We start from the raw sequence: 25,266 nt of genomic DNA, 5'->3' as shown, positions 1-25,266 counted from the left end.
TATACCTACACATACACTAGTACACTAAATTGCATCAATTCAAACCACAGTCAGTAGGCCTGTAATTGTTTTTGTGTTTAAAGGAATAATTCAACCACAAAACGATCATTTTCATACCTACCCCGTGTCACCTTGAAAACACTCACATGCTCCAATGGAGACCAGTGAATCCCCAAAATTTGCATTTTTATTATAACAATATTTAAAACAAATGAAAAAACATTGGATTAGAGCGATTTTTTTGAGTGTTTTGGTTATTGTCCTTATGGGAAGGAGTGAGATTATGACTGACGAGTAGAATATGAAAAATAAAAAGGAACATATTGACGGCATGTCTTGGTAATCCTCAATGGATTAAGTTTGGTCAATTCGATTTTTAAATCACATGATTACAAATGAACCGTCTCCACGACAACCGAGCAAATTCTATCTATTGAGGATCACAAGATTCACCTCCATAAAACAAGATTCACAAGAGAAATATTGAATCAAAATATCACAAGTTTTTTTACTTTAAGTTATTCGTCATGCTTCAAAACCATTATATCTCACTTTCATAACATAACTCAACAGTGTCTTTAATCAGAGCCTTGCTGTCTCCTAAATGCCCTAAAAATATATAATTGTTTTTTTAATGTCCTGTCAAACCACACAATTAACTCTTTTGGCTTTTACACAACAAAGACATGTTATTTAAGTACATTTCATATAAAGTACCCGAATCATGAAACAAACAACGCTGTGCCTGCAGCTCTAATGGAGCCCCAGGATTTTCCTTTTAAAAATGATGTTACCAATTGAACACTTTTCCTTTATAGACAGCACAGTAGAGATACACAGTGACAGGACAAGGGGATTGACATGCATGTGCCCACTTTATTAGATTTGACAGTTGTGTTGTGTGTTTGTGTCTAGTAGTCTTTTCAGTGTAACACTCACAAATCAGTGGCACATTTTTTTAAATGAAATAAACTTTTGATTTATGACAAAACAGGTTAAAATAGTGTCAGTATAGCTAATGAATTCCTGCTGATTTTGCCAGAGAATGAAGCTTGCTTGCTTCCTGCGTAGAGATAAAGGAGAAAGCAATTGAGAAAAGTGACAGACAAGCCCATAATTCCTCCGAGGACAAAATTGGAAGCCTGTGACAAAGATGACGGCGGTTCGGCTGCTTCAAGGACAGAGGAAAAAGTGAGGGGAGGGGTAAAGCTGCTCCGAGTAGCTCTGTAACAGAGTCTGATGGATATGTTGTGGGAAAGCAGCAAGGATCTCTTCGATGCATAAACAGTTAGTTGAACTTCTTTCAGGCGTTCATCACGATGTTTTGTTAGGATACTTTGCTGTCTCTCACAGCCTGAGTCAATATTTTTGCAATAAACCAACATAAGGCTGAACAGCAGCACAGATAATGTTTTAGCAGAATCTGACAACAATCTTTTGCTCTAAGTCTGCTCTCGTTAAGGTCAGAGGCTCGCAGGCAATCAATATTTGGCATTTACCTTTCAATCCATCGCTCTGGAGCCCAATCAGCCCGAGCAGCTGTCCTGATGCACCTGATGGCTCGAAGCAAAGCAGGGAGAGGAAAAGGGGGTGAAACGCTTCAGACATTATCTCTCTGTTTATCTGCAGCTGGAAAACAAGACATGGAAGCGAGGATAACATATGTTCTATAATTACAGTTACATCAAGGAGAGGACAAAAAGGATTACAGTCTCCTCCTTTATATCACAATAACTGAAACGTCCTCCAGTCGTCCCCGACAGAGACTGTAAGCTCTGATGACCCTCGGGAACAAAATGGCATCTATCTTTTTCTCATTAAACATCTAAGATCTCATAGATCTCTGTAGTCTAAAGAGAAGCTGAGAACAAGTGACAGTGTTCTTTGCAAACCAGGAAGACATCAATCATTCATATCCACCGGTAGAAAAAACAACAACAATATTTTCTTTGTGTGTTCAGTTATTGTTTGTGACACAGAGGTCTATTCATTATAGCTGCTGCTGCTGCAGTCCCAGCATGCACCTGTTCAGTCAGCCATTCAGTGTGTGTGAGCTGCAGAGTTGGATAAAGAGGAGAGAATAATTGCAAAAACATGAGGGAAACAAAAAAAGGGAAAAGGAGCGTGCAGAGGATATTTTTCTATATATTTATATCATCATGTACCGCCTTTATTCTTCCGTGTACTGCACAATAATTTCCCTTGAGCTAAATTAGGTTTTCGTTAAATATTTTCTTTAGAGAGTTGGATAAAGCCTTGCTGCTAAATTCATCTCACGGTAGTGCAGCAAAACAATTCCAACACGTACCAAAACACACTGTTTTCCAATAGACTTTATTGAAAAAGGAATGTATCCTGGCCTTGTGTGAAAGTGCGTGAAACCTGCATTCGTTCTAATGGAGCGGTAGGGAGCGACTTACTGGTTGCACAAAGAAGTCAGATTGTATAGAAGTCTATATGTAGATTTATTACCTCATTTGACATTTTCTAATGAGTTTACGGTCTCAGTCGCTGGCTTAAAGCCTTTAGGATTTTCATTTGATGCATTATGATCACATCTAGTGAAATAGGCAATAGCCAAGACACTTCCAATGGCACTTTCAAGGCCAAACGATTTTTCTTGTATAAGCACGCAACATCAAATATTTCCCTTTGTATAATGTTCTTTCAACCCTTGAAGGTTATTTATCTGTCAAATATTCACAGAACCTAGAAGAGATGGTTATATATACATGACGTCACCCCATTGTGAAGCCTGATATCCAGTTCTTATAAAACATCTAAGGTCTCTTCAGAATTTTGAAGTTGTTCATGTAATTATTATGTCAGTACACAACAGTAGCATGATAAGTGAAGGTTATTTGAGTCTTTGTCCAGCTCTTTGAGGGTTTCTTAGACAAAACAGCAGAAGGCCAGCTCGAGGCCTCTCTTTAAGGCCATCAAGAGGTTACTCTCCCCCCTGGACCCCCACCCCCCTCCAATCTTACCCCAACCATGACAATGAAGTAGAGCCAGAAGGACAAACAGAGGACAGTAAGTCTACAGACAAACCTTCTTTCTATGTTTTTCCACAAACAACACTAAAGATTCAGCTTGTTTTATTTGTACTGTACTATTATGTAATGTTACAAAGGCTCAACATTGTGAATAGCTGTAAACAAATGTTTCTCATCTTGTTCTGTTAGCCTTTGTTGACGACGGATAAAGAAACAAACTCCTCTGCTCACCAGGACACAGAAGCCTACAATATCATGAGTGTGTGTGTTTGCACATGTACACACTAACACATATAATCCTCTCCATCATGCACGCGTCTCGCCTCTCCTCGCAGAGGCACAGACTGTTCTCACATGTACCCTAATACTCCCCAATGACTCATCTAAAATAACAGGAGAGGCATATCCAAATAGATATTAATACCCTCATGAAAATAAACGGTGGAGCCCGGCAGAAATAAACACTGTTCAGCGAGCTCGGTCTGTGGGCCGCTCCTCTGCTCCTACTGATACAACTACATACCTAACACAACCATGGGAGATCAGGCTGAAGTGACCAAGCAGCTCTTTAGGATACCACAAGGTTGTCTGATGAATATGGGTGCTGCTTTCACCGGGCAATACACTTGGACAGATATGTGCCAGCAGTTATACCCGGGGCAAGATGAGTGAAAGAGGAGACCGGGCCAGACCAACAACCACAAAGAGACACAAAATGACCACAAAGAGACACAAAGCATCTAGAAAAGACATACATTGACTTCAATGAGACACAAAAGGATTTACAACCACTATGAAAACGTGCAAACATACGCAAAATTACCACAAAAAGACTAAAGGTAACGTTATGAAAGTATATACCACACATCCTAACTGAGCCAATAACCTTTCATGCACATTTGACAAAATGTAAAACAGAAAGAAAATCTTAAACCAAGGTTCTTTTCTAGCTTTGTCCATACCTTTTAATCACATATTCATTCTCATTCAATCCCATGATTCTTAGGAAGAATTAGTTATTATGGTCATTTACGCAAACTCAATTGTGCAATGCAGAAAAAGTGGACGAGTAAGACCTCGAGTTAAAATGTTCACAATATAAAAAAAAATGGATTGTTTCAATGCTCACTCTAGAAATTACGTCAACAATATTTGATGATAAAACATTTTGAGCTGTAACTGGTTGATTTTTTTCAACAAAAAAAAAAACTGCTCGGCATATTCATTATGCTAATGATAAATATGAGAATAAAAACTTGATTTATTTTCAGCTGGAATTGATCAACTGAAGATTACAATCAGTAAAGTATGTGGACAGGCAGACTTGTTGACCCTTGACCTCTAATATTACACCTACTGTTAATGTTGTTGGTACACATAACTGAAATTAACTTGATGAGTTTTCAGATCTTTACTGGACATTTCCTCTCAAGATGCTTCACTCAAACTGAAAATAATGTTAGGTAAGTATATCACAGGTAAGCATAATATACCAACGCTGTATAATAAATATGATAATGTGTCAATGGTATGAGTCATCTCTGTTACAGCTCAGTTAAACAGTCAGGATGTGACTGCAGCAAACACACCAGTCACAGGTGCACACTGTAAGAATCATGGCAGCTGCAGCCTCATATGACGTGTGTGTGTGTGTGTGTGTGTGTGTGTGTGTGTGTGTGTGTGTGTGTGTGTGTGTGTGTGTGTGTGTGTGTGTGTGTGTGTGTGTGCGTGTGTGTGTGTGTGTGTGTGTGTGTGTGAGAGAGAGGGCATTCAGCAGCATCTGTTCCACACTCGGGTACACCTAACCGACAGCAGATGTCTTTGCATTCCAGTGTAACAAGTGTTTGTGTTTATTCATGCAGACTGCTGTGATTGGCAGAAATACTCGTTGACAGAGCAGGAAGTCCAGCTGTTTGTCTCTTACTCTCGCAATATATGTATGTTGGTTGTTGCTTAGGATTACTGCTATGGAACTTCACAACATGTCATGTGTGCCGCATTTCTATTCCTTATGAGGACAATAAAGTATATTGTAGTAGTGTATACAACATGACAGTACCATCAATATAGACTGAGGGAAACAGGAGCCGCTGCAGCAGCTTGTGGATTTGATATTAAAGCAGCAGGAATAGATTTTTCGGCCACTTGAGGGCGGCGGAAGAAACAGCAAATGTCTGTTTGCAGTTTGGTACTGGAGAGAAAATGAACAGTGGGGTTGCAAAAGCTTGTTCACTGAATACAAATACCTGAGTTGACACATCCTTAGTTAACCATTGCAAAAAAGGTGTTGCCATGAATATAAAAAGGTATAAGCAAACTAATGATATAATCTCTCTTGTGGCATTAACATTAAATATATGTTCAAAACAATATGTTAACCCTCCTGTTGTCTTCGGGTCAAATCTGACCGATGTACTACTTTCATCAAACATAACTTTTTTGTTTTACATTCGATTGCATTAAGGCTTTATGATATCCTTCACAGTAGACATTTGATCATATAAATTGCTGTTCACCACTTTCATTGAATTTTAGTCAACTTTGACTAAAAAAATGACTGCCATAAAGAAAAGGAATCAGCAACCATCCGGATCAGATAAAACACACACAAACACCCACCCACACACACACACACACACACACACACACACACACACACACACACACACACACACACACACACACACACACACACACACACACACAGAACAATTTGACACATTTCCCGCTCTTATGTGCCCATCCCCCCACATGGATCACACCTGGCACACGCAATACATGTTCAGTGTCTATTCTTTGTATATTTACTGCAGTTTTTCTTGTATACCAGTAGTCTGATACAATATGTACAGTTTGAAAGGGTGTTAAATAAAATTTGGTGTTGATTAATGTTTTTTTTTGTTAATGTAATAGCAGTTAAAACAGGACCAGTCAAATTTGACCGCGAACACCAAAGTAAGAGGGGGGGGAACGAAGACAATAGAAGGGTTAGAACGTTTGTTTTCAAACTGAAGTTAAAAGAGATACAATTTCCATCTTATTCCTTTTCAAAAAAATACCAGATGACCAAAACAAGAATTTAACAAATACAATTATATAGTTTAAATTATACCAAAAAAACACACACAGTGTCTCCATGTATATTTTGTAATTGTTGTCTTTTGCGGTACTTTATTGTGTGTATCCGTGACACTGTACTTGTATGTATTTGTCCTATAGCTAATTGCTCAATTTAAAAATAAAAATAAGTAGTCCAACCCTGATTTCCACACAATTAGTTTTCCAACGGTGATAGCACACTCAGAGATAAATTGTAGAGATGGCGTTTTATGTTTCTTGTAGTATTGTGATTAGCCTACTCTTCAGTCTTATTCCTGTTCTTCTTGCCTCAGCAGCAGATCTGCAGTGCTGACGAGCCGCAGACAAACATCGGTCTGACAGGAATCATCGCTGCGTCCTCTGCCGCCCACCTACTGAAGGATCAATAGCTAAAGTTAGCACTAAAAAAGCATCTGTGAGCAGTCAAACCGCCGAATCACATCACTTTGATGCTGCTGTGTATATTGGCTTTTTACTGCTTACATATACCTTTTTGTAGCAGACACAGTATGTGGCTGTAAAAGCATTGTCAAATAAACTCTTGTGATTTAATTGAATGCATTTGGAAATGAACATAAAGATGGAAATTGGTAATGATACAGGAAGCAAAATCAGCATCGACATTATTGTAAAAGAAAAAGATTGTTTAGACCTATAAAGAATGCCTTGAGTGTTACTCGTTTTAATAACAGCAACTATGTGAAGGCAAAGCTCTGAATCAATAAAGCATTTTATATTGTGATTATAAAGATTCGTTATGGCACGTCATTGGACACATATTTCAGGGCCTTTTTTAAGGTCCTCGATCAATTCAAATATGTATTCTGCTTGTTCTTACTTTATTGTGATATATGAGAGTTGCAGAAATACTCCTGAATGTATCAGCACAATTTTTGTTTGAAAACAATTAAGGTCCATTGTGTAACATGAAACACAAGTGTGATGTGGAAACTTGAATTTGCGGTGCAAATACACTTTGAGTGGGCTGTTCGAGGACATTCAGAGACATCTTGTGTCTAGTTTAACTTGTACAATATTACATTTATAGATTCTGGATTTTCCAACGAGAGAAAGGGAGATTTTCAAGAATCTTAGGAAGCAGTTAATTCAACACAAATTATTTTCCAAGCAGAGTACTTTTGGATCTCTTAAAACATGAGGGGACTCTTTAGGAGGATAGGGTGAATGTGCAAAGATAGATCCTCAGGTGGAGCGCAACAATCTGGATCAGCCTCTCCTGAGAACAGATGGCAGCGATATTTCCCTCTAAGTGGTGCTGGCAGCATGCTGACACTATAATCTATTTTAGCGGGCAGACGGGAAGGACAGCACACTGTAAACCATGAGCACAGCGTTCATGGAAGCAGCACTGTGCACACACACTTTCTATAAAATACAGGAATAGGTGGTGCTGCAGAATATTTTTGGTCAACGCTTCCTCCACCCACACAACTTATGTCATGTTTAGGCAGTGAATGCAGCACGAAACAGGAAAGCATTCTGCATTCTATGTATTTCTGTCTTCAATGTGATGTCAAACAGCAAATGACAACAAATCAGATTTCATCAGAAGATTTATTAGACTGAATCTAACACGGTAAAGATGCTGAGATAAAAAGAGAATTGGATCATTTCGGCTGGAATTGCCAATATGTGTCTTTTGAGTCTGTCATCCAGAGCCATTCTTCGGTCATAATTCTTAGATCTCCCATATTGTCTCTGTGAATTGGGAAAAGTGATATAAACCAGAGCAGAGGGTACACATCAAGACATATTGGCTCAGCAGATGGCAGGCTGTTGTTAAACGACAGACATGTTCACAATATTAGAAAAGGATTGCTCGGTGATGTCACATTAAATATATTGAGCTCCCAGCAAGTGAAACATAGTCCCAGAATAAATCCTCTAATGGAAGTTGTATTGGAACAATTCATCATAATGTACTGCATGTTGACATTTCTTGTAACAAACCCGTAACTTTCCTAATCAGATCTAATTGAGGTAAAGCAGTTGTAATTAATTACCATCCAGCATAATGTGTATTGATGCAGCACTCAGGTTGCTCATTTTAATTGGCATTAAAATATGGACACTGGGAAGGTAGTAGGTACCTATAATCTGCTTTACTTTTAAAGGACTGCACATTCCTTTCTTAGCGAACCAACTGGTTAGTTATAACGGTGATTTTTTTGGACCAGAGAAATGACTCCCACCTTCATCTAGATTGAGAGACCTGATCTGGGGTCTGTCAGTGTTCATCTTCCAATAACTCCGATCAGGGGGGCCGACTAAATCAAGTCGCATCTGTGAGGCCTCCTTTATACTCTCGCCCCGTCGGTAGGCTACTTAATGCAGGGTGATACTGCTTTACACACATATTGTGAGAGCGGATAACATAGAAAATTGAGTTGAGGGGGTGAAAGCAAACAACATAGGAGCAACTAGGAGAATATAAAAAATTATACAACGTAAATATGTTTTTTTCTGCTTATTCTTCAAGGTAGATGAGAAGCATGTGTCACACAGTAAGACTGCTTGTAACCTTTTAACGCTTACTCTGAAACTAAATGCTGAATTGCAGTTGGATTGTAAGTGTTTTCCTTTTATTCAAATTATATTATGAAGCACTTTTGAATGTTGATTTTTTAACTCAAATTCTTTATTGTATATTTCTATTATATATTCAAAATTCATCACTTAAACAATCTGTGTCCCTTGAATTATTTTTAGACATTGTGGCAGTGTTTCATGAAAAAAGGTGAGATTACAGAATCATGCTTAAGGAGCCTCTGCATTACGGACGAGATCACATTTCATTAGTGCTTTTTCGTCTAGTTCTGCCTTCAGAGAGCAGAGGGATGTCTGAACTGAAGTGATACGCCTAGCCGAAATACTGTGACCTTCTGAAATCCTAAATGGAAACACTATGCTCATCTCTGTAGGTCACTGAGAGGTTAATGGAGGTGCAGTCCTGAGAGGAGACACGCTGCACAGCGCCAGTGAGACATGGCAGGCCAAGGAAACTCCTCAAGCTGAATGTGATAAGAAAACCTGTTTTGGTAGGCTTGTGCTGAGAGTTGAACACTGGTCCTCAAATCTCTGTGGCTATTCTTGTAAAGTGTGATATATCTGCTTTCCTTAGGAGTCCTGAGTTTGAACTGTTGTTGTGCATTGGTTGTGCGGGTTTGAAGGGTGTGAATGTTGATCGGAATAAACAATGAACTGATGCTGCAAAATAACAACTAATAAGTCCAACTTCAGAAGATGGTATTGTTTTCGCGCAGTTTTCATGGGCCTTAAAGGAATACTTTTAGGAAATACAAACATTGGTACTCTGCTAAACGGGAAGCTACGGCCAGCTAACATTTACATTACGAGAAAGACTGGAAACAGGGAAACAGCTAGAGAGGTAAGCTAGATGTTACCCCTGTTTACAGACATCATGCTAAGCTATGCTAGCCAGCTGCTGGTGATAGCTTTATATTTAAAAACACAAACATTGGTTGCATGGATCGATCTTCTCTTAGGACAATATGTATGGAAGCAAAAGTCTGCCCTAAAATGTAAAGCTATTACTTTAAAAACTCAGTCAAAACTTTGTCTAAAATGTAATACCTTTTTTAATTCCTTAAAACCTGACCTCTCGAAAGTTAGTTTGCAATCAAAAGCTGCCCTCTCGTTCAATAACAAATCAAATAATTCTGACAGTCGGTCAATGTAAAAATAAAGGGTGCAACTACTGCGCTGCTTTATGAGAAATGTTTTACCGCAAATGTTTTACGCAGACTCTTAAACATGATGTGTAGATAAGCAAGTTTTATTCTGAAGGAAAAGTTGCCTTTGCAAAACGAAATTCTGAAGATGAATAAACCTCATTAGATCACTTAGCTTAGACAATACTTCTCTAAAAGTAGACTTCAAGGCCATTTGACAGTATTTACCAGATGCACTCTGGGAACACAGATCGTCCTTTCACTGCTGCATCCTAAGAGGCTGCCCTTGAAGTCAGTTTTTTTTCAAGTTCAATGAAGAGTAGAAGGACATCTGAATCCTATCCTGCAGAAGTAGCATGTTCATTTTCAGATAAATAATGTAAGATTAGATGAGTTGTGTTTTGCCATTCACATCCCCTTAAATGAGCACAATAAATCATAAAAACTGTATCAGAGCAACACACCCATTTTTCCTCTTTTTATTCAGTGATAAATAATTTCCTATGATCATAGGCTTTATGTGAAGACATCCGATCAAGGCAAGAGACAACTTGTGGGCACACATTGCCACCATTAGAAAATAATAGCAGAAACAAAAACAATGAGGTAAGAAGTTCTCTCTTTTTTATACATTTGTGGTGCTTCTATGTTACCTATACTGTCCAACGCACAGTGCTTCCTAATGCAGAGATCCTGCCTTTTGAGTGGCTGTACATTATTAAACAAAAACAGGTCATGGCACAATACGGACCGACCGAGACGGGAGGGGGGGGGGCACTGCAGAGTGTCGCAGCCGTACATTTCATCAGACTGAGAGGGAGAGAAGCTGAGCAGGAAACAGAAGTATGAAACAAACTGTAAAGACTTTGCAACAGAGCTCCGTGATTGCACACACACACACACACAAAATGAAGCATTACGAAATGAAAAATAATAGTTTGTTGCTGAAAATGTACAGTATACAGACAAGTGTGTGTGTGTGTGTGTGTGTGTGTGTGTGTTCACAGACCTCAAAAGGAGCAGCCTGAGGCCCAGCCCCATGGACCTGACCTGCAGTCCCTGTGGCTCCACAAGACAAAAAAAAGCTCCTGGCTCGCTTCCTTCCTGTCCAACATTAAAAAGGAGAATACCACCAATTGCCATGATTCGCTTGTGTTATTTTCAACTTTATCTTCTATTTATAAAAAGTCAATACTGTCTGCTACAATTAGTGTTATACAAGGTCATCTCTACCCTTCTAAAATGTAACACCACAGCGATGCAATACTCTACTTTGTGGTCATGTTTAACAGAATCATTACAACAAATACAAGAGTTGTCTTTCTATTCAGATGATCCTTTTCTAAATGCACAGTTTTTCTAGTTATTGGCCAAGATGTTTGCTAGGTCATCCATTGAGTGGCATTCTCCTTTACATTACTCGCCCTCCCGTCTGCGGCCCGGGGGGGGGGGCCCTACGCTGCTACCTGCTCCTGAGCTGCAGCTGGTGGGAGCCTGAGAGGCGGCAGACCTGCCCCCCCCTCTCAGACCTGCCCCCCCCTCTCATCCACAGCAGACAGCTGCGCTCACAGCTGCTCAGCCCAGCCGCACACCTGGGGCCTCGGGAAGTGGTGTGCGAGAATAAACCCTGCTCTAAAGCCAAGCTGGCAAAAAAACGACCCTCAAAGACTCAGCTCAGTGAGCCTCAATAACACTCAAGCTACTTAAGTGAAAAGGCGGCGGAGGTTGGAAGGAAAAACAAACAAAACGAGAACACAAAATGTACAAAAACAAAACAACAGAAATAGCTAAGAGGAGCCAAAAATAGCATCCGGAGCAGTCGTGACGGCGCGGGTGTGTGCTGAGGGCGCTGCAGCGGGCGACCGGGCGAGGTCCTCAAGAAATGGGTGCCAGCATCGGGACCGCAGTTGCCATGACAGCAGCACATTAAGCACCCTCTTCCAACAGAACAACAACAGAGATGGCCATATTTTAAATCAACAGTGGCAGGGTGCTGCAGCAGCCTCTCTCGCCCTCTCTCCCTCTCCTCCACCCTATTGTGTCCATGTCGCCTCTTTTAGTCTTTTTGTTCGTTAGATACTCCGTGGTGCTGCGGTCCCTTGACACAAAATCAAAGACTTCCCTGTGTCGGGCTTTTAGCCAGAGTTTGTTGTTCTTAATTTTCAGTCATTGTGTTTTTTGTAAATCCCGTAACATTTTCAGAGCCTCGTGTGTCAGTCCAGAGGCGGGCGGGGTGCAGTCCTCAGCCTGGGAGGCAGACTTTGCCGGCAAACAGAAGTCCCACTATGGTGAAGAAGATGGAGAGGACAAAGAGCACGTACGAGGAGCCCACCACCGTGTTGTTGGGCAGCTTGTACGGCTGCCCCCCCACCTCGTTGATATAGAAGCCTATGGGGAAGATGAGCGCCGCCATGCAGAACAGGATCACTGAAAGGAAGGAGAGGGGAGATGTTAGTTTACTGTTCCCCTAATCATAAAATATCTGCACAGAGACATCATTTTACTGGCCAGGTGTTTAAACATTTAGATTCATCTCAAGGACAGACTCATAAGCTGGAGAGTAAATACATAAAGGACACAGAAACTTAAACCTCAGTTATCCTTGAAGCCTTTGTTCTCCACACAAGAAGCGACTAACTCACTCACCTTGAGCAGGAAGCATAAGCTGCTCAAATTGAATTCAATTTTAACGAGTTAATTAGAGACCTACAATAGGGCCTTTCAAAAGGCTCTAAAGGGGCAATTACACAGAGGGGGCTCATAGTAGCACCATGACAGGGGGGCACTTTGTGTTTTAGGAAGACTCACAGTGTGACAAACTGTTTCTGTTAAAAAGCATTTATGTAACTTCTTTGTGTCAACATTTCATTAAAAGTTAGCTTAAGGCTTGTACATTACTCTGACAAAAATAATAGAAATATAATAGTTGATGTGATTTAGAAACTGTATTTGTCCTTCTTTTTCAATGGCACATTATTTCTGACAGTAAATGAAGGCCGCATTCCTCCACAGTAAAAATGTTTTTGCACATCTCTGAAAAGCGTCTATCAGCTAGATGATTTAATTTCAGCTCTGATGTTAGTGAAGTGAAGCTTTTATGTGGCTTTAGGCAATTTCTTTTTGCGCGACTATCATTATCAAGTGCCATCCTTGAGCTCACCACATATTTGCAGAACCTTGACACCACATGAATGCAGCATCTGTGTCAGTAAATGTTTCTGCAGAACCATAAATAACTTCTCTATAGCAACCTGTGCAAAATGTCTCTACAAGCTTAAAAGGTGTTCAGGCTCTCTGACAGCCACACACAGCTCTGTTTACATACTCACTGCAAGTTAGTTCTGTCCCACAGCTACCACTAAATGTAACACAGTAAGAATTTTTATTTACCGATAGAAACATTTAGTAATGACACAATTGCATTATATTAAAAACGTATTGTCCATTTAGGTTGTGTTCCTTTGACCTTCTTTGGTTATTCACAATAACAATGCATTGTCAGACTCACAATGGCTGTCGATTCGATTCCTACCATATGTTTTATTCCATGAATTCTTCTTTTTCATTGAATCCTTGTAACTACATTACGCAGAATGCAATTCCATTGATGATGACAGATTGGTCTGAGATTCAGTTGTGTTATAATAGTGGTAAATAAAGTAAGCCTCAAGCTCAGAGGACTATCAGGCTACAGACGTCTCACTTTACAACTTTTACTCGACTTGAGTGACATCACTTGAGGCAATTAACCAGATTTCAGGCAGCTTCCTCTGGAGCTACAAAAGGATTTAAGAAAGCCTTTTTATTTTGTTGAATGAAGTAGCACTCTGCAGGAGTTCCCTTTAGCCACATTTTTAATTGGCTATGTACAAGTACGCATGTGCATGAAGAGGAGAAGTTCCCCTCTGAAGAACCTCAGCACAGCAGGCTCACAGCTGCAGAGAAAGCAGAGGTCAGGGGTCACATCATTAGTCTTATCACACGGTCAGGATGAAGTGATTGGATAACAAAGTTGTCACTAATTAGAATCTCCCTTTTCATTCTGTTTCCTTTGAAGATGTTAAAACTGAAGCTTTGGGTCCACCTCTGAGTCTCCTTCTGTAACCCCGTGGTGTTAAACTGTAACTGTTTGGTATCACAGAACAATGGCTCCGCAGAATTCGAAAAATAGCTTTAGGTGCCTAAAAATAACTTGTTATTGTTGCATTCAAAGCACAGTGAAATATTTGATCAGCATTTCATCCTGGACTGTCTGTAGTAGCAGGGTTGGGCCTATGAGGGGGGTTGGACTCACTATATGTCACTGTGTACTCGGCATACATTATCAACCATCTTGGTTTCAAGCCCCTTGTTCTCCAACAAAAAGTGTGAAAGACTTTCAAAGTAAACTGAGGATATGTCGAGTTATTTTGGTTTCCTGCAAAGTGTGTAATACATTTTGATGAAAGCTCATGAAGCCGTTTTTAGCTTTCTCTCCTTTTCCAATTAGAGAAACTGTTCAGTACCTGAGGGATGACTTCTCTCAGCCTCAAAAATCTCACTGATGTTGCTTTAATCAGATTTGAAGTCTCTTGCAGCTGGAGGAGACCGTAGCACTGGGATTACCAAAATACATTTTTGGGCTGTCAATTAGGGCTGCACGATTTTGGGAAAAAAAATCTAATTGCGATTTTACTGACAAATATTGCGATTGCGATTTGCGATATTTGTTTTTAAGCGACCCAACGGAAGTTTATTGTAAAATGCGGCCATAACTCCGGCTAGGAAGGTCGTATCAACGTGCTCCCGTCTCTAGCACCCCCGCAGCCCGAGCTACGAGTGAAAGAACTAAACTTACATGAAACTTCCGTTCGGTTGCTTTAAAGTCAAGCTTCAGTTTAAGATTCACCCTGTAATAGATGTAAAACATGTGATGGAGCATTACTAACCTGACTCCACCAAACCATCTAGGAAAGCTCCACTGGAAGCCATTTGGAAAGGGCAGGCACTTTCAAAAGCACTTGGCAGGTGATTGGATCAATCTGTCTATCACCTTCTATCATGGGCCACTTCTGATTGATTAACAATGGCTGGTACATGTGGAGCACAGCACTTCTGATTGGTGTGGATGACTGACACACAAGAAGAAAAAAAAAAAATTGTAAACAATTTTTTTTTTTTCTTTTTTTTTTTTTTAAATCAAAAAAGAAAAAAATCGCAGGCTTTGTGATTTGATGATCGCATCATTTAAAATCGTGATTTCGATTTAAAATCGATTCATCGTTCAGCCCTACTGTCAATCAGTGTCTACAAATGACGATATGGATAGTGGGATGGCATTAAAGCCCCTTTCACACTGTCCCGGAATTGACACTCGATGGACACAAGATAAAGGAAATGTTCAAATTCGGCTCTGATCGTAGCAACATCGGGCCATTCGTGAGGGCATCTTAAGCCATCGTATGACCGCCGGTGGAGTTTCTCAGGCTCCAGCAGCAACTTTGTGAGCGGCAACTTCGTAAGGCACTCGTGAGGGCATCTTGTCAAATCGTGTCATCTTCGTGTTATCATCGGTGCCATCGGGCATTCACCGTCACTCTGATCGGGGCGAATGCCCGATGGCACTGATGATAACAAGATGCCCTCACGATGGCCTTACCAAGGGCAAAATTGACACACGAATTCAACACGAAAATGAACCTTTGCAAGGTCCTTCGGCAATTTTTTGGCATGCCAAAGATGTTGCCACCGCTCACGAAGTTGCTGCCGGAGCCTGAGAAACTCCACCGGCGTCATACGATGGCTTAAGATGCCCTCACGAATGGCCCGATGTTGTTACGATCAGAGCCGAATTTGAACCTTTCTTTTATCGTGTGTCCATCTGGTTGTTAATTGCACAACAAAATCATGAAAACATATTATGTAAATAACCCAATTTGAACTGAAAAGGATATAATATATTATTTTGAAGGCAACCTGGAAGAAGTTGTTGATGCTATGGAAACAACATGACGGAGAAAACTTAATTATCTTCGACATATAAAGACGGATAAAGTAAAGAACAAAGTCTGAAAATATCAGTACAGTATCATAGTACTTTAACATAATTGTTTGTGTTACTTTTGTTGCAGTTGTATGTCTTAAATGTAATGTAAATGTTGCTTTCGTGTGTGGTTCGGGGCCATTTTCGTGCGAAATTCACAATTCAATATTTGTGTGTTCATCGGGTGTACATTTCGGGACAGTGTGACAGTATGTCTCACAATACATATGACAAATTGCCCCCATATTTAATCTGAATACCATTGTGTTAGGAAAATACTGAATGTACTCTTCTAATATCAGAGTATAACAAAGGCCCTACGTAGCTGTGTACGTAACCGGATGTATGATTACCTAGAAGAGCGTCAGGACAAACTGTTTTAGGCATATGATAGTTATGTGACAACGATTAACATGATGATTCAGCCCCTACAGATAGATAGGCATATGACTGTCATGTGTATTGCTTACGTGGGCCTTAGCCAGTATTCTTGCATCTTGTGACTATGATATACCCTCTCTTGTATTTAAGGCAGGTGAAGGACACTGTTCTGGGAACTATTTGTCCCATGCACCTCTGTGCGTGATGACTACTTCCATTCTTGCAAGGATAATAAATACATGTATCCTGATATTGAAGCTCAAGCCGGTGACGAGTGATATTTTCAAACACATTGTGATATCCATGCAGCTATTTAAACAAATCCCTGACATTTAAACCATTACATTAGGTAAAGCTGCACCACACACAAGCTAATATTTAAGCTGTTTTTGCCTGCTGTTAATCTATTAGGGGGGCGAGATTGCAAAGGGATACGGTAAGCTAAACTTTGGCCAGAAATACATGGCTCAGCATTTCTCCTGCAAGCTTCACCAGAGAGTTAATTAAAGTGCACATCACGGTTCACTGCTTCTCTTAAAAGCCTGAACTGATGACACACGGCGCCTCGCTAACCTGCTGCTGATCGAATTACAGCAATTTAGCTAATGGACTAATAACGTATAGCTACTAATGTTTAGTACAGAAATAACCTTTGAACTTAAATAATTGGGTTGAACTATTTATACGATACTTTGAACTCATTAATAATTCATCCTTTTTCATGTTTAAAATGTTCTGTTTCCACCTTTCTAAATGTAAGGATTTGCTGCTTTCTTCGTATGATGTGATAGTCAATATTTTTGCATGTTTGTGTTTATGGAAGCCAAACATACAGTATTTATTTTCTCATTAAATAACTAATGAGGTATTCAACACAAGGAGATACACATACAGTGTAATAAAGGGAGTATACATGTTATTTATCAACTCAAAAGAGTGGATTAATGTTAAGCTACTCTTCAAATCAAGATGGACTAACAATGTGATCGATGGACTGGATACAGGTGTATGTGGCTCCAATCAATACCTAATTATTTATATATTGTAATTTCCACTGCAGTAAATGTTAATGTACTGTAAACATTGTATTCATTTTAACTCCACTCCCAGTCCCCCTCCTACAGATGACTCTCACACCTTAGGGAAACACTGCTGGTGTGAGTGTGTGTTTGTGTGTGTGTAGCGACACAGAGGCGAGTCTGTGCTGGACGTACAAAGCTCTCCATTCAGGAGGCGGTGGCCTGGAGTTCCACAACAGACGGCCCACCTTCCCTCAACCTTCATCCCCTGGTTACCCTGAATGCACCAACCTGTCTCCTTAAATCCAACCTCACTTTTTTCTTCGTCTCTCCATGTCCATTTTTGTCTTTACCTTGGCTCTCAGCCCTGCACAAGGATTAATTTTCCACTCAACTCGGCTTCTTTACTCAACTCTTCCTAAGCCCCAAGCCGTTTCCTCACATGACCTTTTACCCGCTCACTCTGCTGGGCCGAAGGCAGAGAGGTGTTCGCATGCTGATACAAATTTAGCAACATCGCAAGGGACAGAATGTCATTTCAAAGTCAAATGTTGCCATTTCTTCCAATTTAAACAGACTTGTGACATAACAGAGTATCCCAGGTTGACCGTCAGCGGCTACAACTTAGGCTAACAGGGGTCCTACAACAAAATTAAGAGATTACTTTTTGTTTCTCAACAAACCAAGCTTCTTCTACCTTGTTCCTTAAATATATAAAATCCCCCCAGCACTATTTCCTGACAATCATCAATTTGCTTTAAACCTATTAAAAAGCATAACAACAATAAACCTCTTCTGTCTAATGTGGCCAACTGAAGCTTAATAAGGGGACAAGGGTGACAATGGCTCACAGTTTCCATGGCAACAGCCTTACTTCCCTTTAAGCGTGATGGTAAAACAATGACTTAACGGCATCCAATTTAGATGTGATACAGATTTGTGCTTATTGGAAAGACGGACCAGTTTGTGGAGAAAGTGGTGATTCATTGGGAGTTTGCAAGTGATTAGGGAGCGCTGATTCTGAGTCTGCATTTGGCCCGGCAGGCTTAGAAAATAATCTTGACGAAAGCACTGAGTGTTTGTTCAAATCAGCAGAACAAAAAAGTCAGTGTTCTGAAAAATGCACCCAGCTTTCGAACAATAATACAGAGCATTGTGGCTCCACGGGCCATCGCTCCATCTGTACTAGTGTGCTTCAGGCCGTCTCTTTCCTTAACTGAGCGGCCAATCAAACTCCACCCTCCCACACAGCCCAGCCGCTGTACATTAGATGGATGCTGAGTTATTATTGTGGCTGGAAGCGCATCCATCCACAGGAATCATGATCGGAAAATAAGCGGCGATGTTCGAGGCAAACAGGGAGAGAAGGCATTAGAGAGACGCTGTGGCACATACGCCACCCACTCGGGTATCCGAGGAGCTTCACATGACTCAATAAATCAGCTTCAGGGAGCCAGAGGAGCTGCTAAACTTGCAAGAAAAACACTCATGAATTTGCAAATGCATCTAAAACACACGGTGGTACAAAAAAACCCACACAGGTTTTGACGTGACTCCGAAACACAAACACACAACGGGTCCTGTATGAAGCCTCAAATGACATCTCACTCATTTTCATATTTCAATTAGCAATGCAAATCTGGGCCAATATTTCACTTCGTTTTTAAACTCATCGCCATTATTTCCTGCCCTTGAAAGACTAATGCTTATGACAAAGCTAAAGATGCAAGAGTGACTTTGGAAAGGTTATGCCATAAAAGATGCAGTGAGAAAGCTCCGAGGGCAAATGTGCTGACAGCCGATCTAGTAAAGCAACACTACTTTATCCAGCGCAAATGTCATCGTCTGGTTCACTTACTGCCAGTAAAGGCGATCCATCGGGCGTATTTGGTGGCTTCTCGGCGCCAGTGTGATGCCACGAGCAGTCCACAGGTGACTGTGAGGGAGATGATGCCCATGATGATGAAGAACAGTGTGGTGACCCACTCCGGGGGCAGCCGGGGGGGGATACAGGTCCGGTCTCGCCCGTGGATGGTCTGACACTGTCGGACCAGACCGACTGTGAGGGCACCTGCAGAGAGATGACATATTAACATGTCAGTTTCATTCTGTTGTATTATTAAATCTAGTTTTAAATCATTATGGACGAGCAAAGACCCTTCATATTAGGGTTAGTGAAAACACATTAAAACCTCAGCATCACTTAATACAAGAGAAATTGATGTCATTTCTGCTCCATAGGGCAAATGTCAAAAGAATAGGAGGGAAAGTTAAACTGCTTGAGGCGAACTTTTTGAGCATGCGATGCCAATTTCATATTTCACACCACAGTATGCCTACAGGCTGAATACAAAAGGAGAAACACACAAGAATTCAAGAGCAACCAAAGATTCAAGGTCTCATACTGAGCAGTAAAGCTGTGACAGTAGCGTGGCAGCTCAGAGGAACAAGTGACAGAAGAGAGAAGAGAGAGAAGTCCCTTTAATTTGTCACCAATTCAGTGCTGGCGAGGATCTGGGGAACTGCTCTCTCTGCACCGGTGGGCTCAATTATTCCAGTGAGCGGCCAATATATTTTCTTGACAAGAGCAAGCGAGGAATAAATCAATCCTGCCAATTACTGAATCCGTCCCACGCAGGTATGACAGTGTAAAGGACACAAGAAGATGCCATTATATCAGACAAACTTGCAGCGACTTCTGAAGCTCAGTGTCTTCATTGGCTATGAGCTTTGAATGTCTAAAGATGCGCATTGACTGTGCCCATCCGTCATCGATCAGACAAGGAGGCAAATGGACCGGTGTCTCCCTGTGAATCATGAGCAGAGCTCTGCTAAAGCGTGTGTGTCAAGGCCATACAGAGCGGGAACATGCGGCCTATCTGGAGAGACGTCATTCTATTAGAAAACGTCCTGAAGGGGGAATTTCTACCCGAGTAAGCAGAACAGCGTCGCATCACTCAGGCCTCTGCTGATCCTAGGTCTCGGGCGATGAAAGGAAAAATATAATGATGGACTAGTGAGGATGTGAGGTGTTGATTTGAGAAATAAAAGAGGCTTAAGCACAATTGAATGATGTATATTATTATGTTTTCGGATGAGCTGTGCTGAATGCCAATGCTCTGGTACAAATATCAGAAAGATGTTGGACTGTGTTTGGAGAGGCAACGACACTACATGAAAAAAATGCAGCTCCATCCGTCATTTTAAGAAGACACTTGGTACCTACACTTGAGGATCTGAAGCAACACTGAAAACACACTATACATGTCATATTGATTATTAATACCACACTTGAAGAACATACTTAAAGTTATTGTAACACATTTCTACTTCAAAAGGTGCCTTTGGAGTGTTCCCGTAAACAAATAAAGTTAATGTGTACTTTTGGTCATTCCTCATTAAAGATAAATAAATTGCAAAGTGTACATTTCAAGTATTTTATATCCTGTATTTTTAACATCCATGTTAACTTGCTAGCGGTCTGTTTCTTCCCTGTTTTGCCTGCATATCGTGGCTCATTAGATTCACCTGTCAAAGACCATTGGCGTGTTCATCCGACCGGGCATGCACACACGTGGATAAACAACTCCATAGTACCACAAAAGGTCAAAATCTCCACAGGGAAGCTGTAAATAAACTTTGTCCTTCTAGTAACTGCCAAAGATATACTAAGCTAACTCTGGCTAAGCTAACTCTAAAGCAAGGCTGTCTTCTCAGAGAATGTATTTCCTCTAAATGTTTGATGCATAGTCTGAAAGAAGAAAAATGATCTAGTGGTAAACACTCTGTTACTGACCACAATATAACCCATTGACTGAAAGGCAGTCTGTGTGGGCGACATCAAAAAAGTTCAAAAGGGGCTCAGCAGGTGGGCGGACGTTTGCATGAGACAAGCAACTACAGAAGGTCAGGCACGTTACTTGCTTTGTCTGGCAACATTTCAGATAACCCGCCTTCTGCTATAACCCTTTCTATATAACGTATCAAGCTGCTAATAACCCCATTATGTCCAAAGCACTTTCGTACAAACAGAATAACAAAGCCTGTGGGAAAGTTTTCTTGTTCCCAGTGGGTGTGGTCGTGTTTTGCAGGCAGTCCAGAGGAAATCCTGTCTCTTTCATAACACCCGGTGAAAGAACTGCTTTTACAGTAACAGCCCACACACACAATGCAAAGGTTCAAAAGAAACACCTTAGGAGTAGATGTTGAAGTAAGAGTAAGCTATATATGGAGCTGCAGAACAGAGGTCTTTACATTTACTCTACAGCAGGAACACCAACCCTTCACACCATTCACAGTCAGCGCAGGGCTGTCGTTGATACACATAACAATTCATTCATTTTAAATTCTAAATGTATATTATAGTAACTGATGTTTCACTGGGGACAGTTACAAATAAAGCAGATGTTCTCCATCTATGCTTTTATCGTATCGTTTGCATCATTGCTGTGGCAATTTTCTATCTCACTGCGCAGAACACTTATGCCATAACAGTAAAAAGAAAAAGATGGAGGTCATGGCTCATGACTAAAGTGGCAACTCAATAGCTCTCAGGCTTTTTCCTGAGTACAGAGTAACCTTGAACAAAAGAAAGAACGAGAGGTGAGAGAGGTAAAGGAAGCAGAGACTGCGGCTGGGAACAGAAGAACATGAAGCAAAGGTTTGAACGCTGCAGTTAATGGCACCAGTTTATGGCCATTTTCTCTGGATCCTCTGGCCTCCTGCTGTTTCACTGGCTCTCTGTGGAATTCCTGCCTTACAACAGGCAGGCACGCTATGGTACAGGGATACAGGTAAACAACTCATGAGCAGGCAACAGCTCTTGTGAAAGTCTGTCGGACTCAAACAGCAACAGTGTGTTTGTTATACATGTTTATTTTAAGATGGGAGTCTGCTTTTCAGCTGACACACAAAACCTTACAGACTGGGTTGTGTAAGCCAAGACATTAGGATAGATTAAAGGAATAGTTTGACATTTTTATGATGAATGTATATTTTTTTGCTGGCTCACCAATCTCAGTTATGTCCAATACAAATTAAAATCAACCTAGTTTAGCACAAAGACTGGAACCAGCTAACCTGGCTCTTTCTGAGCGTAACAAACCGACCAACCAGCACCTTTAAAAATCACAAAATAAGACATATCTGTTTTCTCAGGAAATAATGTGCCGGATTACTTCCTGATTGGGACCAGTCACTTACTGGAGTCTCTGCTGGTTGTCTGGAAGTGATATTGTTCTTAACAAGGCGTTGGCGCATCTCTAGAATAATGACCATTTCCAAACACACTACATTCGCTTTTTTTGCTGTTGGCCAACATGCACATCTGCAGGTTCAACGTTAAGGTGAACTCTGACTGACAAGCCCACCATTACAGAGACACCACCATTACAGGAGACAGTACATGACCTCATCTGGTACATGGGCTTTAATTGAAGTAAACTGGAGACAGAGCAAGTGACACTATACATTGTGCCTGCTAGAAAAAGCAAAACTGGATTGTCTTTAGCTTAAAAACACATATCTTATTGTTTTCTTCTACTCTCACATGTAGAAATGAATGGGCCCATACTATATTTCGAGCCCTGCTCATTTGCTCGCCCCCATTGTGCCCTGCAGTCAGGTCAGCTATGATCAAAATCCTCATCTCACCATGTCTCGGTCCGAATGAGAGGAAATGAGGTCCGTGTCTGCTCATCTTCAGCATGATGATGCTGTCATTAGCGGAGTATAGGGGGGGTGCTTTTTAAAAGCTCTAGAGGGATGAGTCAAACAGGCCTCTGAACTGTGGTGGGCGGCAAGTAGGCAAGTTAAAGCAGCCAACAGCTGCGTCTTCTGCCAATGCTGCTGGAGGCTGTTACAGCGCCCACTTGCATTGTTGGCACACTGGAACACAGATGCTGTGAACGGCAAAAGCTTCCATACAAAACATGTTAGACGAACCCACGAGAGAATAGCATTCACTCAACCTAAGTGTTTAATGATAAATCTAAAATAATCGAATCTACAACCTGCAGCGCTGATGTGAAAGAAAAAAGAGTGAGTAAAGAGTTGGAGTGCCTCAACCTACAGGAAACATCAGTATTGGCCTAGCTTCTGCAATTTGGGCCATCTGCAGGCATGTGTTAAAAAACGTATTAAAGCTGCAGTTTTCTGTGTGTGCGCAAGTTCAAGGCTTTCCATCTAACACACAAAACTACATTTGAGAACAGTCACATTTGCGGTTCGGAACCAATGCTGATGTTTTTGTCCTTTCTTGTTGGTGACCAAGGTTGGAAATAAGTGTAGAAGTGTAACCACTGACGATCTGGATATTAATGGCTGGGCCTGATTCAGTTGCTTTGCATCAATGCCACTGTGTGTGTTCTAAAGAGAAATCTAAAATAACACCATTTAATATCCATCCATCCATCCATCTTCTCCCGCTTATCCGTGGTCGGATGGCGGGGGTAGCAGTTCCAGCAGAGAGCCCCAAACTTTCTTTTCCCTGGCCACATCAACCAGCTCTGACTGGGGGATCCCAAGGCGCTCCCAGGCCACCGAAGAGATATAATCCCTCCACCTGGTCCTAGGTCTACCCCTTGGTCTCTTCCCAGCTGGACGTGCCTGGAACACCTCCCTAGGGAGGCGCCCAGGTGGCATCCTAACTAGGTGCCCGACCCACCTAGTCACTCTTTCACGTGTACGCGTCCTTCCTCAACACTCGTATCGTGACGACATGAGTTGTGTTTTCTGGGGGGGGGGGGGATCGTATATAGGTACGTGCACGGAGTGAAGTCACACTGATAAGGAGCCCGACATTGTCGACTTCAACTCAAAGGACCGCTCGAAGTCCTGTTCGTGACAACGACAATCACAGTCCCGACAGTGGGTTGACGGGAGGACGTCTATGAACCCGTAGTCTACTACAGGAGGACTCAGGGACCTTTTGGTCCCGACTTGGTTTGCAAAAAGTTTTTTATAATAATAGACGGTAACTTCTAATTTAATTTGAAACAGAATAAAATCGCTCATAGTGATACCTAAAGTGACATGGTCCTTGACCTTATCGACTGGTGATGAATACTGACATAAAAGTATGTGCATAAAAATTCTCGTAACATGTACCGTCAGCGTTATTAACCTGAAGGAAAGGTAATACAACTAAATGGAAGTGACCTGAAACACAAATCGGGAGGGGTACTAGGGGTACAATTTCCCGAGTTGGAAGAAGGTTGTATTTGATCCTTGTGAATTTTCGAGGTATGAATCGGATTTCCCATATAGGAAACGTTTCGGAAAAAAAAACATGTCACACGACGACTATTTTGTCTATATGACAACTATCTCTAGCATTCGGAGCACTATGCACTGTCATTTTACGGTGGGAAAATTTCGTGCACAAAAAGTTTATTTGCTTTACGAAAACTCCGTAAGAGAAAAGTAGTTCCCGATATTATTAGAGGTTGGTGTCTAACAACGGGAATCTCACTGCAAGCCATTATGAACACACTATTACTTGTCGTGCAAATAAAAGGTGATTCAATTGATTCCGCGTCTCGAGGTTAACGACGATGTCCAACGACAACCTCTGCCCAGACTAACACGGGTTTTTTGAGCCGTAAAGTTACTATGACAAACTCAATCAACGATCTCAATATTCAGATACAAATCGTTTGTATATTGTTGTTGATGTACATTCTGATATGTAACATGTCAAATATGTTTTATTGTAACATTTTTACGCACTTTTTTGATTTTTCCGGGTCCTTGTCATAACACTAATGTTAATTAACCCTCCTATAATTTACCACTGCTTTTCCCTCCGACTCGGTCTTCCCGTTTCGAGAGGACAGATGGCCCGGAAAAGCAAGGATGGGAGCTGGATACCAGTAACTTCCTACCAGTACTGGCTCTTCTTCTCTAACGCCCATGTTCGCCTGGCTCTACCCAAAAGAGGGCGTCCCAACGACCAACAGAGGGGTCCCTATTCCAACTCTTCAAGCCAGTAGTGCCCTCCCTGGCCTCAACTTGGCGAGGAGGAAGCGCAGCTTTCC

At 41.2% G+C, this 25,266-nt stretch overlaps 2 protein-coding genes across 2 annotated transcripts in view; both read right to left on the bottom strand.

Moving 5' to 3' along the window:
* The window catches only part of kdelr2a (KDEL endoplasmic reticulum protein retention receptor 2a), a 263,345-nt gene that overhangs the window by 45,847 nt on the left and 192,232 nt on the right, over positions 1–25,266 (bottom strand). The gene's annotated exons all lie outside the window — the stretch shown is intronic.
* Positions 10,274–19,326, bottom strand: mosmoa (modulator of smoothened a). The gene is made up of 2 exons (XM_010773782.1): positions 19,089–19,326; positions 10,274–12,235 (listed from the first exon to the last, which is right to left on the bottom strand). Exons 1-2 carry the CDS (start codon positions 19,324–19,326, stop codon positions 12,051–12,053), a joined length of 423 nt encoding a protein of 140 aa, XP_010772084.1. The 3' UTR covers positions 10,274–12,050.

The sequence above is a fragment of the Notothenia coriiceps genome, unplaced genomic scaffold (assembly GCF_000735185.1).
Source record: "Notothenia coriiceps isolate Sejong01 unplaced genomic scaffold, NC01 NC01_scaffold00012941, whole genome shotgun sequence".
In the NCBI taxonomy this organism is placed as follows: Eukaryota; Metazoa; Chordata; class Actinopteri; order Perciformes; family Nototheniidae; genus Notothenia; species Notothenia coriiceps.
Note: the sequence above shows the minus strand (reverse complement) of the source record. Positions and strands in the feature narration are given on the sequence as shown.